Source organism: Mus caroli, unplaced genomic scaffold, assembly GCF_978045245.1.
Source record: "Mus caroli unplaced genomic scaffold, Mus_caroli_1 scaffold_1, whole genome shotgun sequence".
NCBI lineage: Eukaryota > Metazoa > Chordata > Mammalia > Rodentia > Muridae > Mus > Mus caroli.
In genome coordinates, this window is record NW_028227256.1 from 187,723,039 (window position 1) to 187,750,990 (window position 27,952).

Genomic DNA, 27,952 nt, shown 5'->3' on the forward strand with positions numbered 1-27,952 from the left:
GCACACACACACACACTGTGAGTGAAGGAACTGTCTCCCTGTGTGCGCACACACACACACTGTGAGTGGAGGAACTGTCTCCCTGTGCGCACACACACACACACACACACACACACACTGTGAGTGGAGGAACTGTCTCCCTGTGTGTGCACACACACACACTGTGAGTGGAGGAACTGTCTCCCTGTGTGCACACACACACACACTGTGAGTGGAGGAACTGTCTCCCTGTGCACACACTGTGAGTGGAGGAACTGTCTCCCTGTGCACACACTGTCAGTGAGGGATGAGCCAAGAGGTGGGAGGGTACTGAGACTTTTGTGGAGCCAATGAGTCTGCCTTCCTGGAGGAGACATCCCGAGTCTTGCTCTGAAGCCCCCTTTTCTCTCTGCAGCACACGGGGTTTCCACTATTCTAGGCCTTTTCAAAATATAACACTGTCTCCTTGCCTCGTGCAGATGAGACTTGCAAGAACACACCACAGGCTTCTGCTCTGCCCCCATGACTGCTGTGAGGGAGTCAGAAGGCCCATCATGCCGCTGAGCCATGGTAGGCAGGGAGGTCACAGTCACAGGGAGACACGCTGGATTCCCACTCCTTTCTTCCTGGTGGCGTGGGACAGGTGGAGAGCTGAGTGCTGAGGGTGCAGCTGGGCCTCAGGACTGGCTTAGGAGACCGAAGTGGGCTTCACTAGCACTGGCCCAGGTATCTGGATTTGTTCGGGTCTACCCAACAACGACGGTCCAGTGAGTACTGGTAGGACACTTCCTGAACTCCAGTCCTGGCACAGGCATTATTTCTTCTAAACCCTCATGCCCATTCTATTACAAAACATTGCTCCTCGTCCATTTAGTTGTTCTTTACTAAAGGGGGAAACCCCCCTGTGGCCATGAGCCTCTTTGTTCAGGAGATAGACAAGGAAGGAAGGAAGGAAGGAAGGAAGGAAGGAAGGAAGGAAGGAAGGAAGGAAGGAAGGAAAGAAGGAAGGAAGGAAGGAAGGAAGGAAGGAAGATGAAGGAAGAAAGGATGAAGTTTCAGGTTAAACCCAGTCTGCCACCTTTAGAAATAAGAGGCTCCAGAAGCCAGTGTCACAGGTGCCACCTACTTGGTCATGTGACACTCAGTAGAAAGACAGAAACTCACAGCTGCAGAGGGTGTCCCAGGCACCTTGTCCTCAGACTGATGGACCACGAGACTCCATTAGGGATATCACAGTCTAGCATCTCCAAACAGGAGAGTCTCTGTTCTCTTCCCCCCACACCCCCAGGGCTCCTCACTGCTATTTCAGCAGACACAGCCACCTCTAGCTGTCCTGCAGGGGCTGACTGTACAAACTTGTGTTTGATGGAGAACAACCAGTAAGCATAGACCTTAACTCATGCGAGCCTGCCCCAAATGAGCTTTCAGAGTCTGCAAACCAGGACCAGAACCAGCAGGAACCACATGGACACCTCAAAATCCCAACACAGACCAGGATGGCTCACTGGAATATCTCTGTCTCCTGAGCTCAGTAAGCCCAGGGGAAGGGAGGGGTGGTCACAGAGCACATCACACATTTTGAGGTTCTCTGTTGAACTCTCCCCGTTGCAGAAGGGTGACTACTGTTACACTAAGCACTGCTCATCCATAGCAGAGCCCTGCGGAGCTCTGTGCCAGCCATCCTCCTAGAAAGACAAGCCTCTTTATCCTTCACACATAACCAAGTTTCTATCCAGTCTGAATTACAGAAAATCTACTTTGCCGTGCAGTCTAAAATTACCTATAAGAATCCTGTGTGGCCACTCAGGGCATCCGCATTAACACAAGCCTCTCTTTCCTGCTTTTCACTACGGGCATAGCTGTCCTCACTCTAACTTGAAGAAAGTGTCACCCAGAGATGTCCTGTGACCTGCCAGGCCAGGGCCTATAGGAGGGAACTTGGGCTCTGGCACTTGGTCATGTCTCATTTCCAGCTCTTTCATCTGGGCCGTGTACCACGGCTCTCCCTCGCTTCTAAAACAACCAGGAGGGAATGAGTTAGCTTTTCTTGAAATGTCTGACTCACACACAGAGACAGTCACTTGAATATCTCACAGCAAGCTAAGCACAGGGCACCCACCCACACTAGGCCAGAGCATCTAGAGACAGTGATGGGCCCTGAAAACTGGACCAAAGCTCACGTCTATGTCCGCTGTTGCTCACACTGACCACCTCAGGAAGCCTGCTGAGGGAGACACAGGTGCTCGACCTCCTGACCCAAGGGAGTGTCAGTTTCCTATGCCAGCATGGCAGTGTTGGCTCTACCCTGGCAAAGGTTGTTGTCCCTGGCACTCTAGTGTCAGCTGGGACATAGCTCAGCAGTGACCCCTCCCACTGCTAAGTGTTCTGGGTCCAAAAGCCTGAGGAGGTGTGAACAGTCACCAGAACTGGAGCGGCAGAGGTGCTTCTGGATGGCGCGGGGCAGATCCTGTCACCTACGGTCCCTGCCCCACTCCCCTACAGCATCAGCATTTGGTAAGGTCGGGTTAGAGAGTCCTGAAGAAAGGAAGAAAAGAAGGCTTCCAGGCTGGGAGCGTGTACCGGTTGAACAAGAGGAGGTAGAAATTCCAGATGCAGGGCTGGGGAGATGGCTCAGTGGAGAAAGCTCTCACCTCCCAACTGTGAGGATTGGAGTTCAGATCCCCAGACCCCTGTGTGAAAGCTGGGTCTGTGTGGCTGGCCGTCTGTGATCTCAGCACTGGAGAGGCAGAGACAGACAGGCTGGCTGGATCAGCCGAATCCATGAGCTCAATAAATAAAACAGAGCACAATCATGGAAGATTCCTTTGGCCTCTACATACATGCACCCATGTGTGTGCCTACATGCATGTATATGTACGCATGTACATGTACACATGAAACACACACATGCATTATGAACCACACATAAATACAGATTTTTTTTTCTAGAAAGACGAACTTCCCAGTAAATCCTTCACTTTGGTGACTAGCCAAGGTTGTGAGGGGAGACCGCGCCCCCTGTACTAACCCTGCAATGCTGTGAGATGAGACCGCGCCCCCTGTACTAACCCTGCAATGCTGTGAGGTGAGACCGTGCCCTCTGTACTGACCCTGCAATGCTTTTCTAGGAAGAACATTGCTGTGCACTGAATGCTTGCTGTAAAAGTTGGGGGACACCCTTCTTACTTAGTCCCTCAGAAGGATATCCTGAGAGGTCCCACAATGGCCTCATTTCTCTCTCCAGTCACACCTTACAGGATCCAACCCAAGACTCATCCACCACTCCTTAGCTCCCAAGTCCCTGACTCAGGCGCAGGCTTAGCTCAAGTTCATGACCACGACCCGTTGGCTCCCCGGTGCTAGGGGCTCCCCCGAGCCCGGCTGCCATCAGGCTGAGTTCTAACAGTCTGAGTGGGAATCTCCTCTGCTTCCCACATCTCTGCCATCTCCCAAACTTGGCTGATGGTGCCCTTGATGCAAACTAACCCTTGGCATGATCCCCAGCCACACCGAGCACAACATCCTAGGGTCTTTCCCTCCTGCAATGCATCAAACCAGCCCTGCATGTAGCTGTAAGCTGACTGCCAGTCCCCAGGGCTGGTTACTTCTGGGAGGTTCATGCACACCTGGTGTGCTCTCAATGTAGTGGAGAAGTGTGGAACAAGAAGCCAATGACAAAGACCTTGGTCCCAACCTCCAGAGAAGAGCAGGCCTCCCGCCAGCTGGCCCCCGCGCCTACCTGACATTCCACGTCGCAGTAGAACGCCTGCTTGCAACGTCCACATTTTGACAATCCTTCTTTCCTTAAAGACAGAAAACGGTGTCTTAGCGGCGAGAGGCAGAGACAGTTAGACAGTAACAGACACCGCCTGGTCACAGCCAGGTTTCCCTTACCTGACTCCCCACAAGTGCACTTTTCCCAAGAAGGACCAGGTTTGGCCTTTGAGGACAAATCCATCATAGAGAACACGCTAACACTTAGCAAAGAGACCAAGGGTAAACTCTGTCTCAGTGACCACAAAATGGGCCCTGATCCCAGCATCACCTGTACTGTTATATCCAGTGGTACCTGGGCCCTGACCCTGCCAGCATCACCTGTACTGTTATATCCAGTGGTACCTGGGCCCTGACCCTGCCAGCATCACCTGTACTGTTATATCCAGTGGTACCTGGGCCCTGACCCTTCCAGCATCACCTGTACTGTTATACCCTGCAGTCTGGGAAAAGTCAGATTCTCTTGTGTCTTGGTTTTCTGATGAATAAGAAGCCACAGAAGCCAATGAACGTGATGTTGCAGCCCATGAAGGAATGCTGGGACGCGGATATAGGGCTGGTAGCAGCAGGCGAGAAACAATGCTCAGAGTGTAGGGAGACAGGAAAGGGGTGCAAAGCTCATCTCAAAACTCCACGCAAGAGCAACGCGCCCAGCAAGCTGTGGCCGGTCCTTGAATGTGGCGCCGTGGCAGCCGGCTGGCTGCTCTACACATCCACGGTGTACAGGTGACATTGACTGCCCTGCTGCCCTGTCAGCACGTGGCCTGCTCACTGCTATGATGCTCCTGCTTCGCACGAAGGACAAGAACTGCTGCCTCCTGATTTCTAACAGTTGCTGTGTGTGTCCCTGTCCATGCTGTGATGTCTGTCATCCCTGTTGCTTTGTTTGCAGGGATGGGGGTGAGGGGGGAGTCCTAGCTGCCCCCCTGTCTGTCACTTTTCCTGTCTGTCATTTCTCCTCTAACCACCTTTGCAGCCCCAGTGGGGTGGCACCGGCAGGCAGGGGGCTGACACCTCCTCATGGAGACTATGCATATTAATGCTTCAACATCCCCTGCTGCTTCTCAGCATTTCAGGGCAGGCACCATGTTCCTCCCTGATGGAGAAAGTAACCCAGGAAGGCCGCCCTGAGAACTGCGCTGACTACTACAGAGTGCACGGAAGTGCCCAACCCCAGGGACTCACTGGGACCCACATGGGAGGAAAACACACAAACACACCAAGTTTACGTGCTCAGGTGGTTCAGAAAGGGACCCGCTAATTTGGTAGAGTGAATTCTCGGCCCCGAATTCCCGGAGGGCCCCTCGGACAGCACAGAGCAACAGGCGTAGGAGCTGGCTGTTTGCCCTTTACACCAAGGCAAAAAAGGTCAGAGGGCACTCAGACATAACTGTGAAGTGACATGTCAGCACTGGCAAGTGGTGTGTCCTGGGAGCCTTGCCAAGGAGCGAGCAGAGGCAGGGAGACCATGGAAGGAGCACTCACAATTCTCCCAGAAGTCGGTTATAACTGGGAAAAGCCCTCATAAGCAATCCGATTTAAATGCTGCCTTTATAATTTGTTTTTGTCTTCTAGGAAAAAAGATCTACAATCTTCCTCCTTGAGAGCTTGATGAAAATGACTAACTTTTCTCAATATCTACTCTCCCGCTCACCCACCCCTGTCCCTGTCTGTTCAGTGGAGGGACGCTGGCCTGCTCCTCAGGGGCACAAAGCAAAGGATTGTAAGATCATGTCCTCCAGCATGGACTGTGAGCACGCACACCTCCTGCTTGCCCTGAAGGTAGCAAGCAAGCCAAGTGAGCGAGCTGCCTCCAGAGCAGGAGATGGGAAAGCTAGCTACCTCGACAGCTGCTATTAAGGAAGAAACCGAACACGGACCTGAACCGTTTGAGATGGGAAGAGACTTTGGAAAGGGCCAGGCATCGATGGCAAATGGGTGCTCAGTTGTTCCCACACATGGGAACAGACACAAACTCTTCAAAAGTCTGTAGTGAAGGGGCTCATGAAGCATTGGCTATGCAAGCATGACAGACAACCTGAGTTCAGGCCCCCAGCACCCACATAAAAACCAGGTAGGTGGGACACGGCTGTAACCCAGCTCTGACCAGGGCTTGGGAGTCAGAGAGGTGGATTCTGGGAGATTGCTCGCCATCCAGCCAATATGGCTAGAGATCTGCTTCAAAAAGAAAAAAGAAAGAGAGAGAGTGTGTGATAGGAGACACCCAACTTCTTCTGGCTTCTATGTGCAAATGCATAGGTAACTGCACGCACACACACACACACACACACACACACACACACACACACACACACGCGCGCACGCGCGCACACACACGTACACAGGAACACACCACAGTCACACGCACACACACTTGACCTAGGTAATTGTTTTTTTTTTTTTTTTTTAATTTTTGGTTGCTGTGATAAAACACTGACCAAAAGCAACTTGTGAGAGAAAAGGGTTTATTTGGCTTAGAGTCTATCGTAAAAGGAAGGCAGGGCAGAAACTCAAGGCAGGGGAACTAAAAGCAGAGGCCATGGAGAACACTGCCTACGGGCTCGCTTCCTCCATGCCTACAAAGCTACCTCTCTACTACAACCCAGGACCAGCTGCCCAGGGATGATGACCCTGCCCAGTGGGCTGGACCCTCTATCAATGTCTCCATAATGTCTCCACAGACTTGCCTACAGTACAGTCTGGTGGCGGCAGCTTCTATACCGAGGTTCCTTTTCCTTTGGCATGTGTCTAATGAACAGAAATTAACTGTGACACACATGGAAGAAAAAAAGGGTCTCATGGCTGAGCCTCCACTCTAAACTGACAGAGCTAGAACCTGTGCCGTGGCTGCCGGTTCCTTGAGAAACAGACTAGAGACGAGGCTGTATGTGCCCGAGGATAACCGACTCTCTTCTCCACAGGAACGGGCAAACACTGAAAGACGCCCGACCTGAAACACACACAGCGCTAGAACCTGTCACGTAAGTAACCTGTGGTGGTTTGAATAAAAATGGCCCCCATAGGCCCATGGGGGGGCACTATTAGGAGGTATGGCCTTGTTGGAATGAGTGTGGCTTTATTGGAGAAAGTAAGTCACTGGGGGACAGGTTTTTGAGGCTTCAGAAGCTCAAGCCAGGCAGGCCTAGTGACTCACTGTCTCTTCCCAAATGCCTGTGGATTAAGAACTCTTAGCTACCTCTCCAGTACCAAGTCTGCCTGTGTGCCGCCATGCTTCCCGCCATGATGACAATGGGCTAACCTTCTGAAGCTGTGAGCCAGCCCCAGTGAAATGCTCTTCTTTGTAAGAGTTGCCATGGTCACGGTGTCTCTTCTCAGAAGTAGAACGGTGGCTAAGATACAACCTGAGTAACCTTCTGGGGGTGCAGGGGAAGCTGCACCGAATGAGGAAGAAAAAGCGCGATTTTCCTCACATCCCGTCAATAAAGGAGGCCGGGTAGATGGGCAGGTCACTAATCACAGCCCTCAGCCCTGGCCCTGGCTGCAGAGCAAGTACCGACAAACAGCATGAGTGCCTGGGCAGGGGTCGAGACGCCCTCCAACTTGCAATGTAATTGGGGATGGCCTTGAACTTTTGATCCTCCCGCCTCGACCTCTCAAGAGCTGGGGTTACAAGGTCACTCCCAGTTTATCCCGTGCTGGAGACTGAGGCAGCGGCTTGATGCATTCCAGGCTAATTCTTCCACTGAGCCACATCCCAGGTTCTCCAGAAGGTTCTGCTGTGTTTCTAGGAGGCAGGGCCGGCCTGTATTCACACTGCAGGATGGAGAGGCTCACGGTTTCATAATCTTCTGACACAGCACAACAGAAAGAACTCTAGAAGCTGGTGTGAGCTTCCAGAAGAGAACCCGAGTCTGTCTCCAGTCACAGGCAGGATGAATCCAGGCCACCCTTCCCTCCACCCAGCTGTGACGCCTCATCTTCTCTGGGGTTTGGCGAGCTGTGGGGTGGGGGCTGGAGAGAAACCGTTAATACTTTCTGAACTTGGTTTCCCCCATGGCACGGCACGAATGTATACTTGAGACTTCGAAGGTTCGCGATGAAAATTAAGTGTGCAAAATCTTTAATACCCTGCTTAGCGCATGGTCAGCATTCAGTAAGTGCTGAGCCTTATGTTGGCCCTTTAAATTAGCCTGTTTTGTGCTTTTATAATTTTTACAGTAGTATCAACTACAGAAATAGCTGCAGGACACCCACTCAGACCTCACAGCTACAGAACGGATGCTCCGGGAGCCTTTGTCTTATGGGCAAATACATAACTTGTCATGACTAGAAAGGTTCTTTGTTCACATAGAGGGAAAATGAAACATTGTAGAAGAATGTAAGTATTTGATTATGAGTGGCGGTAACAGAGCACGGGGAAACAGAGGCCCTTGTCCTTTCTCTATGGGAGGAAACACAGTAATCTCCTCTTGCTTCTAAAACTCACAAGCTATGGAGATCAACAAGTTAGGCATGTAATTAACGAGCCTGCTAGTTAGCCCGCTGCTGCGGGTGATGTTGGTCCACATGAAAAGATCTGATTCTGTCCACTCTCTGCTTTCTGTTGCTGAAACGAGTGCTTACTGGGTTTGACCATGAAAGGAATGGACTGTCGCTTACAGGGGGCTTGCAATAACAATTACTTTTAACTAACGGTGACAAGTCTGCTCAGCCTAACAGAGGCTGCCCGGCCAAATGAAAAGGAGAGAAGGCAAAAAAGCCTAGCAGTGAGGCGCAACTTCACCAGAGGCTGAGATTAGACAATCAGTGCAAAAGTTAGCCCTGTCCTGGTGAGGGTGCTCACACCAGCAAGGCCTGTGGTCCTATTGGGGAGGAACAAAGATGGGCGAATCTGTGGCACGGTCCTATTATAACCCTGGTCAGGGGACCAGGACAGCACTCGGGCTGCGGGTTTTTGTGTGATGGTGAAAGATGTCCCCCCACCTCACTTTAATATGTGAGGCACTGGGGAATCAGGAGCCACACGCAGCAGGGGCTTCTTCCCAGAGCCGGCTGAACCTTCCCCTCGCTCTGGCTTTGTTCTGAAGCTTGTTAAAAGTGGGACCGGAGTCCTCTGGGGGAGGCAGGGAATATTCAGGGCATAAGGCAGTAACTAATGTTGTAAGTTTCCCAAACTGCTGGAATGAAAGTCTGATGTACCAAGTGGAAGGCAGGCCGCCCTCAGCAGCCTGAAGAATCCCTTAGACTTTCAAGGAACTCAACGCAGACCAAGGCAGGACTCACTGCTCCATAGACGCTGAAAAGAATCTGAGGATTTTCCAGTTCGTGATATAGAGTGGAGGTTCTGTTAAAGATATTAAATGCAGGCTTAAGCATGATCGAGAGGAGAAAGGTGTTCAGGAGACAGCGAGGCACACCTGAGAGTTGAGTGGAAGCAGTTCAAAGAAATCTGCTGGAGGCAGGACATCCGGAAGTGTGGGTCCTTAAAGGGGGAGTGAGTGGCCAGCTGTCTTAGCCAACAGAGCATGTTGGGGTCCCAAGTTACATCCTAGACGGTTCTAAGACACAATTCCCCCTCCTGTTCATTTAAGACGCAAGATAAATGGCGGAGCTCTAGATGTCTGAAACGGGATGGGAGCATTAATCTGAAATGGTCTTTGGGGCTCGGGATGGGTCCTTTCTCCATAAATAGGGTTTCTCCTGGGAGGTCTAGAAAACTGCAGGTTTACCACTGGAAGGACCCACTCCAGCAAACTGTCCTCTGACACACACTCTCTTGTCTTTCTTAAAAAGATCCTTTAAAAAGAGCTGCATTATCTTTACGCCCTTTGAGGTGAAGGCTGTGCTGTGCAGAGCATAGTCTATTGGAATGACAGAGCTTGGCTACTTCTGTATTTTCTAGGGATATATAGTCCAGTTAAGTGCTTGAGAAATACAAAGACTTTTATATCGGGTAAAAAAGAGTCAGTGTGTATCCTCTCTGAGAACACAGGGGCTAGGCTAGTAACTAAAGCCCCCAACATCTGAGGTTTGAAGGACATCTGAGGTTATCACTGTACACAGGTGAAGTGACATTTAAGACTTTTCGGGCTCACGGGAATGTCTTACAGGAATGTCACCACAGAGAGACTACGAGTGGCGTGGGAGCCAGGGTCCATGTCTGTGAAGAGTCTCTGAAAAGAAAAAGTGCTTCAAATCCATGTGCATTGTGTGTGTGTGTACTGCTCAAAGAGGCCAGAAGAGGGCGTCACACCCCTCTGGAGCTGGAGTTACAGACAGTTGTGAATTGTCTGACATGGGTGCTGGGATCTGAACTTGAGTCCTCTGATTCCAGAACTTTCCTTCCTCCCCCTCCCCCGCCCCCCCCCGCCCCCTGCAGATTTTAACAATTTCTGTCAAGAGCCAAGATGTAAAATCCTTTTTCACGTGTACACTGTTAGGCACCCTGGGGCTGGTCTGAAACACAGTTCTTCTGACAATATCCTTTTCTGTCCTCTACAGCAAGCCCTGTCCCCTGGGTACCAACGCCCCCTGGGGAATCAGAACCTACATCCTTGTTATCATGGTAAGCCCTCGATTTGGTCTATGATACTATGAACTTGCCTGAAATAAGCACTTAGGAATTTTCAGATGCGTTCTCTCCCGTGTCCTTTGACAGCATAACACACCTTGCCACTTCACAGGCGAGACTCACCAGGTTTTACACTAATAAATTGGTACAAGGAGTTGTGCACTATTTTAAAATTTCTGATTGAAGATTTGAGGAGAGCCAGCTGGATCCTCAGCACATGCGTGCCCTGAAAAGATGAGCTGTTTCTAGAACCTTCAAGACTTTTTTTTTCCCCTTGTATTATTTTCCTGCTAAATTGCATATTCTGGTCCTTCCAAGCAGTCTTGAAGAGGCAGGATTTCTTTCTGTTCTATTGTGTTCCTGTGAACGCCTTTGCAATTGAAAAGGAAACCTCTGAGGGTGGCAAGCAGGGAGTCAGCAGAAGTGACACAAAGTGAGGTACTAGGCTTTGTGAAGGCTCAGAGAGCTAATGAGGCCAAGGTCAGGGGTTCAACCCTGAAAAGACAGGAACTTCAGTCAATTCCCCGCCTGAGAACTGCACCCCTAAACTAGTGCAGATTCTCAGCATCCACAGATGTGAGGGCTGCAGACGTGGGTGGGAAAGGCACCTGGGAGACAGCCACAGAGGTTCCCTAGGCAAGTCCCTGAGAGGGAAGAGAGACCAGGGTACGGTAGCCTCCGATCAATCCCAGAGAGGGCAGACCTGGACACTAGCCAGCCGGGCTCCCAGAGAAATGGAGGGCGGAACTCAGCCAAGCTCAGGCAGGGCGCCTGTTCTAGGCCTGGTTAGTTGCAAGGGAGGGTCAGGACATACACACTAGTTCAAAGAGGTGGCCAAAGTCAAAGGGGGCTGTCTCTGCAAGGCCGGTAATGGGCGTTTTCAAAATTAGAGTGGCCTTGAGCATCAGATGAAAGGCTGCCTAGACAGGGCCCTGGAATTACCTCGGAGGTGCAGGGGAGGCAGAAAGAAAGTTGGTCAAAAAGAGTTGACTATATCTCCTTTTTAGAGTAACAGGGAAAAGAGGTGATTAGGCTTAGCGGAGAGAGGAAGTCTATGGAGGCACTGCAACACAGCAGACACTTTCTCAGGCCTTCCCCTTACTTTGAATACTAAAACAGACTCGATTCTCATCAATCCTGAGTTTTTCTGAAGGTCACATTCCCGGCTGCAGACTCGCCTGACTCTTTACTGAGGAACCGGAGGCTTAAAAAAAAAAAGTATAAAGAACCTGCAACAGGAAGTGGGCAACCTACTTGTCCTACAAGAATGCTACTCAGAAGCCTCGTGGTAAAAGGACATGAGAAATCCGATCTATGCAGAGGTTCTAAAAACTAAAGCAAGATAAAGAGGTTACTCCCAAATGCGGTCCTGCTAGACGACATGGAAGTGAGATGCATGGGCGGGCATGGAGGGGGTTCTATGTGCTCCCATGGTAATGCTTTAAAGTATTCCATCATATTAAGCAACAATGGTTCACACAGGAGCAGATCCTAGGATCTGCCTAGGATCCAGAGTGAAGACGGCTCAGACAACTGAGTATAAGCCGTTTAGAAATGATGATTAAGTCCAGTGGCCAGACCTGCAATCCCAGCTCCTAAGGAGGACTGAACTGCAAGTCTGAGGGCTACCTGGGCTATCGTGAGTAAAAGGCCAGCCCGGGCAACTTAGTAGTAAGGTTTTGTTGTTGTTGCTTTTAATTAGGGCCAGACATCAGAGCACTGGCCTTTAACCAGCGGAAGCAGGCAAACTCTGTGAGTCCAGGACAGCCAAGGTACATACAGAGCCTTCTCTCAAACAAAAGGAAACAAAACAGCAACAAATTAGGAAAGGATCCTGGACATAAACTGGTGAGGTGCTTGCCTGGCACCCAGCATCAGCTTCCAACTGAGGAAGGATCATTCAGATACTACCTATCAAGGGAAGGGTATAGGACGAGCATAGGCAGATGTGACTTGAGGGTCTGTGTGAGTACACATACACATATACATACATACACACATGCAAATATACACACATATACATACACAAAAACAAATACACATGCATACATGCACACACACAAATATACATACATATACACATACAAATACACCCATACATATACATACACACATACATACTCTCTCTCACACACACACACCACCACCACCACCACCACCACCACCACCACCACCACCACCACCACCACCCGAAGAATATTGTTTTGACTTTAAGAGTCATACTTGAAAGAATCAGGGTCAAGGGAAGAAATAGGAGTCCTGATGGCCTTATTAGGTGGAAAACCCTGATTTCTCTCATTCTCGCTCAGTATTTATCTAATCTCATGCTACAAGAATAACATGTCTGAGCACCCTGGAGTGGGAAGGAACTTTCTGAAGGAGCCCTGCCTTTGTGGGTGTAATGCTGGCTGACACTGGGTTTCAGGAAACAGTGAAAACTTGCCCCATTATTGTTCTGGAAGTTTCAGGAGGACAGCAGGTTGTAGCTCTGTGTCGGTGAGTAGTGTTTTACGCACCCATCCAAGGATCCCCTCTACTTCACAAAGCATGTTTCTGGAATTACAATATGTTGTATATACATCAGAGAGTCCAAAAACCAAGCTCAGCCCATGGAAAGTCATTGGGGGCACCTGACTTCCACTCTCACCTTCCAGCAGGCTCTGCAGGATGAGCGCTTGAGGGATAAGTTTACAGGCAGAGAAACCCATTGCCCACAGTCCCTGTGGAAGAGACACAGCCAGAAGCCCATTCTCTTAGAGATTGCTCTTAAGAGATTGTCCCTGCTTTGCTGTCTCTCAAACAGTGGAAGTGCTAACCAAAGAGTTCCTTACCTATAAACAAATGGACCACGCTCCTCCCCCACACTAGGCATGCCACCCCCAAGTAGCATGGTTCCCATGGAGCTGAGTTTGTGGTTGTTTCCTTTCGGTTTTTTTTTTGTTTTGTTTTTTTTGTTTTTTTTTTTGTTTGTTTGTTTTTTTGCTAGCCTGAGCTTGCTCTGTAACCCTTGTACCAGCCTCCCAAGGAGATGGGGTCCCAGGCCTGCCTCACAAACGCTCACCTTATTCTTAAGGGTCACTTTCAGAGGACATCTCTTGTCTGTGTGTCTTCATCTTCATTATGTATTTAATAAACGAATTTAACAGATGAGGGAAAATCCTTATTAGTGCCTCTACCCAATCTCCCATCTAGAAATCATGATAATTTTAGAACATTTGAAGTTGTATTTCCTCAAGTTCTTACAGAATATTCTAGAATAGCTGGAGTCAGAGCAGCATTGAGTGCTGCCTCTTCTTCCAATGCAGGGGTCTGAGGTCCTTTATGTAACTGCATCTATCAATGCCTATTTCATGTCAGGCAATGGAAGAAGCAAGATGGACCCGTTAGGGAATTCACCTGAGGACAGGGGGGCAAAAGTCTAACTGCTCATGACAGGACTTCTCATCCTCTTTGTTCTTAATGCCTCAGTCCCAGTGAGTCTGGCAGAGCACAGGGCGCCCTGCTGCAAGAGCCACAAGGGCCTTTGGGCTCTCTTCCACACTCAGAACAGGCAGCAAACTCATTATACAGCAGTCCAGGAGCAAGAGAATAAAGATCAAGAGGGAGACCTCGGTCCCAGAGGAAGAATAAATATTCTAGTCAACCCCTGGTCACAGCTGAGCCTTTCTTTCTAAAGCCAATAAAATTGAGTCAGAATGTCCAGTTTTCAGTTTGAAATATATATATATTTAAAGAATGTGTAAGAACTGTGTGTAGATGTTAACCAGTGACCAAAACACGTACACAGACATATGGGCAGGTGGGTGGGCAGGCGTGCATATGTATGCATCTATGAGGGCGAGCTCTCACCTTGAAGTTACTTATATATTTAGGAGTCGCCTTCTAGCAGCTGAGGCAAGCTCTGCGTCTTCCCAAATGTCACCCGCCAAGCTGAGAAAATGTGATACTAATTAAAACTGCCAGAAGGGGGAATAAAAAAATCCCTGGCGCTAAGAATCCTATTTTGTAGAGAGCTTAAAAAATAACATTCTACCATTATTTCTCCGTTAATATAATATGCTCACTCCTGGAGAAATAGTTTTTCTTTCCAAGTGAGTTAAATTATAACATAGTAGATGTGGCATGAGACCCCAGGAGGCTCGTCTATCTTAAGTGATAATACTATACTTCTAGCACAAAAAAGGACAGCGTAGCTTTTATCTGGGGGCATGACACATGAACCGACACGCACCCCACCTGTAGCATGCTCCTGCAACTCCACAGAGCTGTGGATCACCCCTTTAATACACATGAACAGGTCAGGCCTCAGTCACACACAAGTCGGAGATGGAGTAGCAGTCTTAGAACGATCTAGCAAAACTAATCAGATTTGACGGCGACCACGGGGTGAGGTACGAAGATTTCTCTAGGAGCACGGATCTTGTGAGTTTTATTTCTTGGGCAATATTTTGGTTGAGTTCCAAGGTCTGACTGTTACATAAGCCCAACAGAAGAGATTGGTTGACAATGGAATGGCAGCCCGGAGGGGCCCAGGAGAGGGAACTGAGGCAAAATTAGTGACATTAACAAATGTCAAGGGGAGTGGGGGGTTAGCTGTCACAAATGACAGGATTCCTGAGGCTGGATGATTTGTAAGGTTACTTCTGGAGGCTTGTTTGTCTGCGTACAATCAGGACACTCCCAACAGGAGAGAAGCACGTCTCAGCTGTCAACGCAGATATTTAATTTCAGGAGGAGAGAACTGGCCACGAGTCCCTACTATGCACTCCGCAAGGCCCACGCTTCTCACCGCACACCGTGGCTTCCAGCAAGCTCCAGGACCCCTGACGGAGGCCCCCTCTGTGCTGGGTGACCCGCTTTGCTCCTTTACTGCAGACACCCACACTGCTGCAGACTCCCAGCCACAGCGAGGCTCAGAAGATCAAGGGACCAGTCGCAGCAGCCTTTTTAACTTTGGGAAAACCCAATGCTCACTTCACTCAAACGTCGCAAAGTGGTGCCATGACCCTTTAGCTCTTGGCTCGCCAATTCAAAGAGGCACATCACATACAGCCCTTCCGCTGCCCACGGCACGCTTCTGCGTCTAGTTCCTTTCCAGGTGCCCCCCAGCGGAAGACAGTTCTGGCAGGGAGTCCGGCCGAGATTACTCTAATATGCAGCCTTTGTCCATTCTTTTGTTGTCTTATTGTAGAACGAGGCGCACGAGTCTGGGAGGCTGAGAGCTTCGTGGAGTGCAGGACTCGGGGCAGCCCACAAGAGGTACCTGCAGAACCCCAGGTTAGCTTCATCTAGCCCACCATCTCCACTTCAAAGATGATGACACTGACCTTCAAAGCAAGTCAGGCAGGGTTCCTTCCTCAGGCGTCCACAGATGGCCTGGGGCAGGCTCAACTCCAAAACCAGACCCCCAACCTCAGCAAACTTAGGAAGCAAGGAAGTGGGTGGGCAGGATGCTTCAGTCCTGACAGGCCAGGCTCCAGCCCCTAATTAGTGCCTTGTGTATACACAGCTACCCTTTCTCTCTGGGCTTTAGTGTCCCAACAGTAAAATGATCTCTTCTCGGCCTTTAAGATAAAGTGTGTCTGTAAAATGAAGACACAGGGTGGGGCGGGGGAATCCCAACGCACCTTCCAGATCGGCAACTACCTTAAGGCTTAGCATGTGGGCGTGGATACAGCGTCTACACACTCAGGACATGTATGAAGTACTGCAATCAAATATTCTCCCAACAAACTGTGTCCCCCTCATCCCAGTCCCCGGAGCCCAGTCTCATAAGCGTGTCTGTTCCATAGCTTCCCTCCTCAAGAATGACCGGAAGCGTCCCTGGCTGATCGGGTCATCACTCCCTGGGGGTGGGGGAGCCGCCCATCTCAGGACAGCCCGGGAGGCCTCGGGACCACAGGGAACCTAAGCTAGAACGGACACGCGTGGGGCGGCGCAGGTCGGGCTGCGGGGCAGGCCGTGGCTCAGCGGACGCGGCGCACGTGGCCGCGCGTGGCCCCTCCCGCCCGCACGGTCCCCGCGTACCTGGCGAAGCAGCACTCGCAGTGGTGGCCCCGCTCGCCCACGGTGAGCACGCAGGCGTAGGCCGGGCAGGAGAAGAGGAGGTCGCCCACGTGGAAGGGCCGCAGCGCGCGGAGCCCCCGGCCCTTGCCCGCACTGCAGAAGCGCTCCAGGCCGCCGCGGGCCTCGGCGCGCATGCTGGCGGCGCTGCGGCTGCGCGCTGCGGGGCCCGCGCGTCACGGGAAGGAGGGAGGGAAGGCAGGTCTGCCGCGGCCGCCGGCCTTCAAGGAACTCGGCGCTCTGCTCGGGGCGGGTGCTGTGCCCTGGCCGCGCCCCGGAGCGCGGGGCGGGAGGGCGGGAGGGCGGTGCGAGGGTGCGCAGGGCGCGCGCGCGGGAGTCCGCCCGCACCCGCCAGGCTGCGCTGCCCGGTGAGAAAGGCTGGAGTCCCAAGCCACCCAGGCCACCACCCGCTGTGCCCGCAGACAGCGTCCCCACTAAGATCCCGGGTGGTGGAGCAGGGAATGAATGAGTGTGGTTTGCAGTTGAGCTGTGCGTGCTAAAAAACACAGTTCTCACCTCCCAGGGGACTTAGAGAGAGTTCATTCTGGAGCCATTCTGGAGGGGCCATGGCCAGGTTTGGGTTACCCCAAAGTCTACGTTCCAACGTTGTAACAATTTGATTAAAAAATCCCATAATAACAGAAAAAGAAAGTCATAAATCAAGAAAGACGTCAAAAATATATCGGTGGGACTCCCAGGTAGGCTGGCTACAGAAGGGAGGGAACCTCAGCTATAGGCCTCAGATGCAATCTGACTGCACTCTCAATGTATGGCTTGATTATATTCCAGACGGTTTTACCTGTTATTCACAAGCTGGTAGGTTAGACACAGGATAGGCAACGGGTAGCTATTAAGGGAACTGGAGAGGGCCCAAGGAAAACTGCCAATAAGCTCCAGAGATTGCAGCCTCTCCGCAAAGGTTGAAGTTCAAATCGGTTAATTAGCTTTGCAGAAAGAGGGTCAGCGCCAGCTGCAGGTTTTTTTTTTCTCCAGCTTTCGTTCACAGGGCCAATCATAGAATGGGGGATTTGGAGCCCGTGAATAAAATTTCTTTAGTGATAATATGAATAAGCCTTCCTCCAAGGAAAGGGCACCGTGGGTATGGGTTCTTTGGCCCATTTTTATTTTTTATTATTACCCTTTTTTTTGTATGTATGAGTGCATGTGTGCAAGCATACCCCTGTGTCATGTATGCTGGGAACATGTGTAGAGGTCAGAGGGCAACTTGCAGGGGTGGGTTCTCACCTTCTACCACATGGGGCCTGTGTCTGGTTTGTCTGTCAGGTTTGGTGGTAGGTGCCTTTATACTCTGAACTATCTTGTAGGCCCATGTATCCATTTTAGTAACCATGGATATCACTGGACTATAAACTGGGACAAAGTGTAGGCCTGGATCCTTCAATTCCACGTAATAATAACCCTTAGTTACTGGGTACCATTGAGCTAATGTGCTTATTTAACACATCTTGCCTACCTTAAAATAGGTGTAAGATTTGGGAAACTCTCTTCCATACCCTACTCACCTGTGACGAGCAACATTCTCAGGTAGGTTTGTGCCTAGAGCCCACTCTGTCGTCTGCTGGAAGCATTTTCTCAAATCTTGAGACTTTCTAAAGACGCCCACCTATGTAGATCTGCAGCGTGTTTTTTGGATTCATTTTGGCTTGCTTTTTAGCATTCTGATTTGCGGAAGGATGTCTTAGCAGTACAAAGAAGAAAAGACATAGAAATAAACAAGCAACATGTTTGTAAACTCAGTACATGGTTTACTCTTCCAAGAACTCACTGCAGAGTTTGAGAAATGTGTTCCATTACTTACACACACACACACACACACACACACACACACACACACACACACACACACACACCTTTCTCCTACTGAGTGTTTTGTTTTGAGACAGGCTGGCCTCAACCTCCCTAAGTACCAGAGAATGACCTTGAGTTTTGGATCCTCCTGCCTCTGTCTCCCTAGTGATGGTATTACAGGTATGCAGCACCACACCCGGTCCCCCGGGGCACTGGGGACTCAATCCAGGGCATCTCAGGGCAGAGGTTGAGCGTTACCGGAGAACACTGGAAAACAAGCGGCTTCATTTCAGAAAAGTCGGGATGAATTCGAATGACTGGAGCCGGGGCAGTGAGGCAATAGCTGTAAAGTTAGGAGCCTCCTGTAATGATAAAACCCGTGCTTAAAATAAATGGCCAAGGCGCGGCTCCCAGCCAGCCGGGGCAGACCGATGACAGCACCCTCCATGCATCTCATGCTTGCCGCTCTGCCACTCAGCGGTCTCACATTCCATAAAGGAAGCTGTCTGGCTGCCAGGGCCCGCCTGTGTACCAGCTCCTCTCCCGCTTGTCCCATGATTTGGGAAAAATCGGTGTTGGAAAGATTTGGGATTTCTTCACCTCACGTTGAAATACGGGCACGGCACAGGATGAAGGCCCCCTCTGCTTAACCGCCTAAAAGATCATCTAATCCATTTGTAACGCATCCTTCCAGCTGCAGATTAACACGTGGAAGAAACAGCTCTGGGCTCGGAAATGAAGCCCTGGCAGAGGGGCCAGCAGGGAACACGCCCCGGCCCTCTGTTGTTCCTCTATATGTACTTTATCTGCTGCGCATGTGCAGAGGAGACCCAGCACTTTGGGGTCCTATAGCCACAGACAGCTGGGGTCTAATCGGGTGCTCATACTATTGTAGGAAGGTACGAGATAGTTCTGAAGGACCTGGGTAATGCCACTCAAAGATATTATTAGGGCCTCATATCTAGAGCTTGTAAACATTACCTTGTAAGGTTAAGGGGGAGTCTTACCAATATATTGAGGGCTGGAGCTAGTGTGAGCCCCCAACTCAATTCCATCCCAAAGCCCCTTTCCAGAGAGGCAGAAAGAGATTTGACATGGTTGGAAGAGGAGGCAGCACATGCTGTAAGGACACAGATTGACTTGATGTGGTCTTTTTAAGACTGTCAGCGAGACCTGCCTTTCCTCAGTGCCCCGTTCTGAGCATGGCTTACAACATCCTGAGTTCAGCTCAGGGATGCTAGGTACACATGTCTGGCCTACTGTCCCATCTATGGTCACTTGTTACAGAAGCCACAGGAAAGCAATATAAAGCACAAAACAATACTGAGTTCCATGGAAGACAATCAGCAAAGACCTGACTGCGAATTCAGTGGGTAGGAGAGCATTAGACACCCAGGGAATAATCTTACTTAAGAAGCGTTTACAGAGCTCCCATCGTGTGCTAGGTACACCTGTAACACATCCTCGTTTAGAGGCCAGAAGAGACCAAGAGCAGAAGCCGATTTTACAAAGGGACAAGAATGGGTTCTCTAGCACCCACAGGGTGGCTCATAACCACCTCTAACTCCAGCCTCAAGGGGCACGGTGTCCTCCTCTGACGCAACAGGCATGTGATGCAAATACATGCAGGCGAAGCCCCACTCCCCAACACACAAATAAAAATTGTACAAATTCTCATTTAATCTCTCTATTGACATGTTGTAGATGAAGGCCTAAACTTAAAATTGTGTGTGCAAGGCTGGGCATGTAGACCCATGGAATTGTTCTTATTTGGCATGTACAAGACCCTGAGTTTGGCTCTAATCACTGGAAAAATCTAAAAATCACTTTAATCAAAGCCAGTATATTTAGCCATGAATCCATGCCCTGGGCCACTTCATTGCTGTTTCTCAATGAACCAGAGCCCCTAACCCTAGTCCAGCAATGTTTGTGTCTAGATTAGTGCACTGCCCTCCTCAATAGCCCTTCCTTGTCTCTCACATCAGCCCAGAGCTCTGCTCTCTGGAAAGATGGCTCAGCAATTGAGTGCTTGCTGTCTTCCCACAGGGCCTGAGTTCAGTTCCCAGCACCCACATCAGGCTGTTTACAACTGCCTGTATCTACAGTTCCAGGGGATCCAGTAGCTTCTTCTATCCTCTGTGGATGCTTGTACTCATCTGGCAGATAGACAGGCAGACATGCAACACACACACACACACACACACACACACACACACACACACACACCCCAAAGTTAAATAAGTCTTTAAAAATCAAACGAAAAGCTGAGCGTGGTGACACATGTATTCAGTCTCACTGTTCAATAAGTGAGGCAGGTGGATCACTGAGGCCAGCCTGGTCTACAGAGTGAGTTCCATATCAAATGGAACTACATAGTGAGACTCTGTTCCCAACACCAAAAACATCCAAAAGCTAAACCAACACACACACACCCAAATATAAAAGCATGTACACACAAAACAATCAAAACCCAAACACCCACCTCTGTCCTGCTCAGCTGTTTTGAGGAGTAGTTGGTAGCATCCCTCCACCTCCAACTCTCTGCATAAAGTCTTGTCTGTGCTGTGTTTTCAGAGAGAGAGAGAGAGATGCAGAGAGACAGACAGAAAGACAGAGAGAGACAGAGACAGACAGACAGACAGACCACACACACACAGACACAGAGTGAGTTCATGCATGCTGTGGTGAGTCACTGCTTTCTCACTGGCGAGCTTAGAGAGGTGTTGTTAGCTCTGTAGTGTTTGCTGAGTGACTTGAGCATCCAAAGCTCTAAGAAATGCTTGAACGTTGGTGACACTGATCTCAAGAGCACCGTTCTGTGGTGGTGGTGGTGGTGTAAATTAACTCCTAGATTTATTATACCATAGCCAAACATAAAATAATCTCTTCTAATTAAGCAAATCTAGGAAGAACACAAAGAGATTAGTATCACTATTGATTGTAATATTTAAGGCAGTTGCCTATAGTTATAAAGAAAGTCCCAGTGAATGGATAGAAGTGTTTTCTGGATCCCAGAGCTATAGCTGTAGATGTCAGCTTGGAATGTTTGTGGATTCGAAGGGCCAAAGCCCTCACCCCCTGTGCTCTGCTATCTTGCTGGCAAGCAAGGATGCAGCCATGAACGGAAATAGCCTTTGCTTCTGTGCTTAACTGCAGTGAGAGCCGAGTCCCCTCATGCATAATTCACAATAGACACCTAAGCCCAGCTGCATTGCAGCATTTCTGTCAGGTGCTCTTACCCCCGGAAGAAGCTATTCACGTAGGATTGTCTGTGTGTCTGTCTGTGGAAAGGGGGATAGAAGCCAGATCAAGAGTGCAGTAGTGTACACATAACTCTCTGATTCTTTTGCTTCTTTTCTTTCTTTCTTTTTTTTTTTTTTTTTGGTTTTTCGAGACAGGATTTCTCTTTATGCCCTGGCTGTCCTGGAACTCACTTTGTAGAGCAGGCTGGCCTCTAACTCAGAAATCCACCTGCCTCTGCCTCCCAAGTGCTGGGAATAAAGGCATGTGCCACCACTGCCTGGCACTTCTTTTATTTCTTTACTATGTATGTGTGTGTGTACGTATGTTTGTATATGTGTGTGTGTGTATGTCTGTGTATGTGTGTCTCTGTGTATGTATGTCTGTGCATGTGTCTCTGTGTGTGTATGTCTGTGTATGTGTGTCTGTGTGTCTGTGTGCACAAGCATGTACCATGACACATGAGAAGGTCAGAGGAAAACTTGCACGAGTCTATTTTCTCCTTCCACTTTGTGGGTGGCTCCTGGTGGATCAAACTCAGGTTGTAAAGACTTGGAAGCAAGAGCTTTTATTACCGAGCAGTCTGGCCAGCCCCTAACTGATTTCCTACGTGACCAGCTTGTTCAGCTTGCCTATGGTAGTTAAGCTGAGTTTGCCATCGTGACTCAGGAACAATAACACTTTTCAACAGATACTAAAGACTGAATATAAAGGGCAACAAAACCCAAACAAAGTTCCTGTTCCTGAAGCGGTTCATCCTGAAAAAGATGCATGAACTGGACAGGTTTTTCTCTCTTGGAAATCTCACTACTTTCCTATCTATATACTGAAGAGAAGAAGAAAAAGAAGAAGAAGGAGAAGGAGGAGAAGGAGAAGGAGAACAAGAACAAGAAGAACAAGAAGAAAGTGAGAGAGAGAGAGAGAGAGAGAGAGAGGACGGAAGAAAGAAAAGAAAGAAAGAGAGAGAGAGAGAGAGAGAGAGAGAGAGAGAGAAAGGAAGGAAGGAAGAAAGAAAGAAAGAAAGGAAGGAAGGAAGGAAGGAAGGAAGGAAGGAAGGAAGGAAGGAAGGAAAAAAGAGAAAGAAGAGGAGCAGCAGCAACAACATGTGCAGCTAAGTTCTGAGCCATGTGATTTCTCTGCAATGAATGGGCGAAACACTTTGTTATTTTTGGGGCGGCAGTGTCATCTAGTGGCCGCAGGAGGGGGCTGGATCAGAACTTGACTTTGTTCCCAAAGGCCATGCCCTTGGTGGACTCACAGGAAGCCAGTTTTAAAGCTTTTGTTTCTCACCCTTCTGAGAAATCCTTGTTGGTTTTATGTGAGAGCTGAAACGGCCACAAAAGAAGCTGCAGCTGCGAGGGCCGGACACTTCAAGCTGCAAAGTGCAGCCTGTCTCCAAGGCCGGCTTTCCAGAGAGTTTTAGTACAATTGTTTACTTTATTTCTTTTGTATGAGGGAAGAAAAACAGAAATAAAAGTGTTAATTGCTGTGAGTTGAAGAATCCATTTAGTTATTGAACATGCAGAAGATCATCGGCTTCGTGGAGCAGAGCATGCTCAGGTGTCCTTTGCATGGGGGTGGCGCAATGCTTAGAAAGCCCCCTCCATGCTAGCTCTTTACATCTCAATAAAGATTAAGCATCAATAGCCTTAAATGCTTGTCACACAGCAAATTGTTAAGATAAAAGCAAAACTTAATATTTTTCTCTAATCTGGGAAAAAAACACTCCTGGTTTCATTGTTAACGAATGAGCTTATATATTATGTTAAATATAGCTTAGATCTCACAAATGATAAAGACTCCCTTTTTATGAAATCTAAGGAGAAATGGCTCAGGAGATGAAGGTGCTCAATGACAAGCTGAAAGAACCAAGTTCAACCCTGGGGAGCTGCACTTACACACACAGACACACACACACACACACATAGACACACACAGACACACACACACAAAAAAAACCAAACACACACTCAATACACACATATACACATACACATAACACACATAAATACACACATACAAACATAAACATACACATAACACACGCATACACACACATACCCCCCCACATATATACACACATACAAACATACACATGTATGCACACCATACCACAAACATACATATAACATACACATATACACACAAATCTATATACATGCAATACAGAACATATACACATATGACACACAAACTTACACGCACAACACATACACACATGTGTACATACACATACACAAGCATGCACGTACAACACATAATATATATACATACAAACAAACATGTACACACACATACACAAGCATACACATAGACACTTGTAACAACATACACACATAACACACACATACATAACACATACACCACACACATAACACACTTAGAAACATACACATGCTCACATAATATACAATACACACACAAACATATACACATACACATATACAGACATAACAAACATATACACACATAACAAAGACACAATACACATATATACACACAAACACACATGCACACACACACACACTAAAATGGAATAAGGCATTTTAAAGAAAGAAGTGGAGTGTGCTCTTCACTGGCGTGTTTCTAAAGCATGGTACTTTGAAAGCATCAGATGAAACTTCGCATTTCTCGTACTGATCTCTAAATCTTCCTTTACTGCACCATCGCCAGCGTTGTTTCTCTAGCATTTTATACAGTGAGATCAGAGACACTGACACGGAAAGGAGAGGCAGTAGCAAGTGGGGAAGAATAAAGAGCAGTTAAGAGCAGCTCAGGGCCAAGGGTAAGCCCAGGGAAGGGCCCGTGCAAAGGATGAGTGCACTCGGGTTGCGTCATGTAGTGCACGGTTAGCGTCTCTTGATTTATCAGTGCCAATGCCTAACCTCCTTTGGGTGCTGTCGGGGACTGGAAATTTAGTTAAAGCCCGTTCTTGTTCTCCGGGAGTTTAGGCTGTAGAAGAAGGGACATAATGAGAAAGCTATAAAAACCAAGAGATGCTCAGCCTCAGGCTCTCAGGGGCGTCTGTTCTGATCACTGCTGTAGCCCCAGGCAGTGCCAGACAGAATGTAGGTGCTCAATAAACACTTCTTAAGGGGACGGATAATACAGCACAGATGGAGTTCTGCCATTTGGGAATTATAAACCAACACTGGCTGACACAGAGGCAGGCCGCTTCCAGCACCTTGACATTCTATTTTTAACTTACAACGGTGAAGCTCAGCCCGTTAAACACACTCTCCTGGACTTGTTGTTGTTTTTCAAATCTGTCAACTGCTCTGCCACCTTCTTCAGATTCTGAACACTCTGGGCCTCAGGAAAATGAGAGACTCAGACGGAAGACACTTGTAGGAGCAGGACATGATGGAGGATTCTTTTAAGCATATACTTTGAGAAAGAAAGTTTATTCTTGGGGAAAGTAAAGCAGAGGAGGCATTCTGGGCCGTGGCAGCAAGAGCCGCAGGAGACATCAGAGACTTTACATTGTATCTGATGCTGAGCCACAGGTGTTCACAGCCTGGCAACCGCAGGCCACGCCCCTGTAGGTCTTCTATAAGAACAGTACCCACTCCTAAGTGCTGAGCTGTCTCCCCAGACTCCCCTTGGCTCTTTCCATGATGGTGGCTATAGGAAGTAGTACTGAATACTCTAGATAAGACAAAAATTGTCAGTTCTCTAAGGGTCCCACCACCTTTTCAAAGCCATTGCTTTAGACTCTTCTTCCTTTTAGATTTATTTATTTTATTTACATGAGTACACTCTAGTTGTCTTCGGACACAGCAGAAGAGGGCATCGGATCCCATTACAAATGGTTGACGGCCACTATGTGGTTGCTGGGAATTGAACTCGGGACCTCTGGAAGAGTGGTCAATGCTCTTAACCGCTGAGCCATCTCCCCAGCCCTCATATTAGAGTCTTAAATTTAGAGACATGGACAGTGCAAATGTATCACAGCGCCATTTCCACTGCTTGGAACTGTTAACTCAGGCTGCTGCGTCTTCAAGTAGAATCAGAATTAGGATTAGAATTAATTAGAATTAGATACCTTGATTTGTTTCAGGTCCTGGTCATGAGTAGGGACCACAGGGACCCAGAAGATTATTTTAGGTCACGAAACATGAGGCCATATGAAATTGAATGAGATCATAACTTTCGTTACGTTTTTATTCTTCTCTCTGTGTTTAAATATTTATTTATTTGTTTGTTTGTTTGTTTGTTTACAGAGTGTCATTGCATAACATAGGCTGATCTCCAACACAGAATACTTCTGTCACCACCTCTTGACTACTGGGATTATAGATGTGTGTCACCACACCTGCTCAAAATTTTAAAGTTTATGTGTACATATGTGTATGTGTGTATATGTGTACTGTGTGTATGTATGTGTGCATATGTGCATGTCTATGTATGTGTAAGTTTGTATGTATGTATATGTGCATGTGTCTATATGTGTGTATATGTATGTATGAGTGTGTATGTGTGTATACGTGTATGTGTATATCTATGTATGTGTATATGTGTATGTGTGTGTATATGTATATATATCTATGTATGTGTGTATGTGTGAGTGTATATGTGTGTGTGTGTGTGTGTGTGTATGTCTATGTATGTGTATATGTATGTGAATGTGTGCAGGCTCCCCAGGAGGCCAGAAGAGGGTATTGGATCTCCTAGAGCTGGAGTTACAGATGTTGTGCCCTGTCCCACTTGGGTGCTGGGAACTGGCTTCAGGTCTTCTGGAAGAACAACAAGTACCTTTAACTGCCCCAAACTGACATCATCTAGTGTTGCAATTTATAATGGCTGCATGGTCTTTTATTACATGTCATTTGTTTAATCAACTCCCAGCTTATAGACAGTAGAAACATCTGAAATTTTGTTTTCATTTGTTTGTTTACTTGCTTGCTTGCTTGCTTTTAAGACAGAGTGTCACTGTGTAAACTTGACTGGACTACAACTTTTGATATAGACCAGGCTGGCCTCTATCTCTGTAGGAACACAACCCCAAGAATGGAGCTGTTCAATTTTTGTTTGTTTGTTTGGTTTGTTTGTTTATTTGTTTGTTTTTTAAAAATGATATTTGTCTCAGGCCGGAAAGGTGGTTCCGAGGGCGTTGCGCTCACTGCCAAGCCTGGCGACCTGCACCAACTGGAACCAACTCCACATTGTCCTCCAGTACCTTCCAGGACACCGTAGCATGTGCACGGCACAGGTACATAATGCAAAAATACATGCACTCATCTCTTAGACCAAAGGAGATATATATCCAAAGGAGCAGAAAATGACAATGTGGGCTACAGTCTGGGCTCTTGAGTGGATTCAGGGAAGAGTACAGAGCTCTGGGTACCCACAGGGAAGACAATAGACTGTGAAGGCCAGTCAGGAACGGAGCAGAAATTAAGATGAATCAGAGGTTATAAATATGTGAGGTAGTGAAAGGAAAATACTAGGTAGACTAGAGAAGGATACAAAAATTCTACTCATGATCCATCCAAACCACCCTGAAAAAATAGAAGAAAAATATAATAAAATAATAGTACTGTTGGGGTTGGGCTGGGTTGGGTCTTTTTTTTTTTTTTGCCTCTCTTCTCTAATTGTCCTTTTCATTTTTATTTTTAAAATAGGAGATAGAAAAGAACAGAAATACTAAAGGATCAGACGGAATTAGGAGCGAGGCTTATGGAGGAGGAGGAGGAAGACTGTGGTGGAGCCGAACAAAGGCAACAGATAGATGAAAGCCGGCGAGGCAGAAGACGGATGCTCAGTCTGGCCTGGAGGAGATCATTAATGGCTCAAGTGCTGGGAAGTGGACAAAAGCCAGTCTGCAGCGGGGTCAGATGAGAGAACCCGGGAAGAATCGATTCTTTAGCACCCAGGATCACAACGATTCACTCACACCACACGGTCCCCAGGCGCTGTGACTTTAGTTCTGGGTTTAGCATGTTGGGATTCTGCCTATATTAGGTTTTTTTTTTTCTTCCCCAGGAGCTAATAAATGAAAATCAAAAAAAAAAAAAATTCCTATGTGTAAGTTTCTTTGCCCTTATTTTTTTGAACTGAAAAATAAAGAAACGGTAAATTCTCTCCCTGAGCCGACCTACTCGCTGGGCATGCCGCCATGTAGAAATCTTAATAATACATTCGGTGCACGCCATTTAAAAACAGAAGATCTTGGTTGGCCAAGGTCACGTCAGCTGCCTTCCCCTCTCAGTGATTTTGTGTATATTTTATCTATAAAAGACAAATTACTATGAAAGGCTGGCAATATGGGTTTAAGAAAGGCAAAGAACAAAGTATGTTCTCTGCTCTTTGAATTTCTTAAAATTAAGTTCTTAAGACTCCTGCTGCTTGCCTTCAAACAAGCCACCTTGAAACTACTCTGTGAAACGGGGTGAAAGGACAAACCAAAGAGCTTCACTTATTTAAAAAAAAAATAATAAAGAAGAAGAAGAAGCCGCCCACGGGAGAGAGGACATTCAAGTCTCCCAGTAGCCATACTTATTAGCTAAATTGAATGCCTGCGGTGGGTCTCATGGGGGCATGTGGCACCAGGCT

General features: G+C 48.1%; 1 protein-coding gene and 1 long non-coding RNA gene across 3 annotated transcripts in view; one reads left to right on the forward strand and one right to left on the reverse strand.

Annotated features, from left to right (window-relative positions):
- The window catches only part of Smyd2 (SET and MYND domain containing 2), a 41,464-nt gene extending 24,861 nt beyond the window's left edge, over positions 1 to 16,603 (reverse strand). Inside the window, exons 1-2 of the mRNA XM_021167841.3 lie at positions 16,313 to 16,603; positions 3,719 to 3,782 (exon numbers count right to left, since the gene is read on the reverse strand). Coding sequence (XP_021023500.1) covers positions 3,719 to 3,782; positions 16,313 to 16,485 — 237 coding nt within the window. The 5' untranslated portion in view covers positions 16,486 to 16,603. The remainder of the gene's footprint in view (positions 1 to 3,718; positions 3,783 to 16,312) is intronic.
- A 1,200-nt stretch (positions 16,604 to 17,803) lies between these two features.
- Positions 17,804 to 27,318, forward strand: LOC115032133 (uncharacterized). 2 transcript variants are annotated; one of them, XR_015046628.1, is made up of 3 exons: positions 17,804 to 17,893; positions 26,487 to 26,609; positions 27,022 to 27,318. It is a non-coding gene; the product is annotated as an uncharacterized LOC115032133 (long non-coding RNA). The 2 variants fall into 2 exon arrangements; XR_003837768.2 differs by lacking the exon at positions 17,804 to 17,893 and adding an exon at positions 25,649 to 25,698.
- The last annotated feature ends 634 nt before the right edge of the window (positions 27,319 to 27,952 follow it).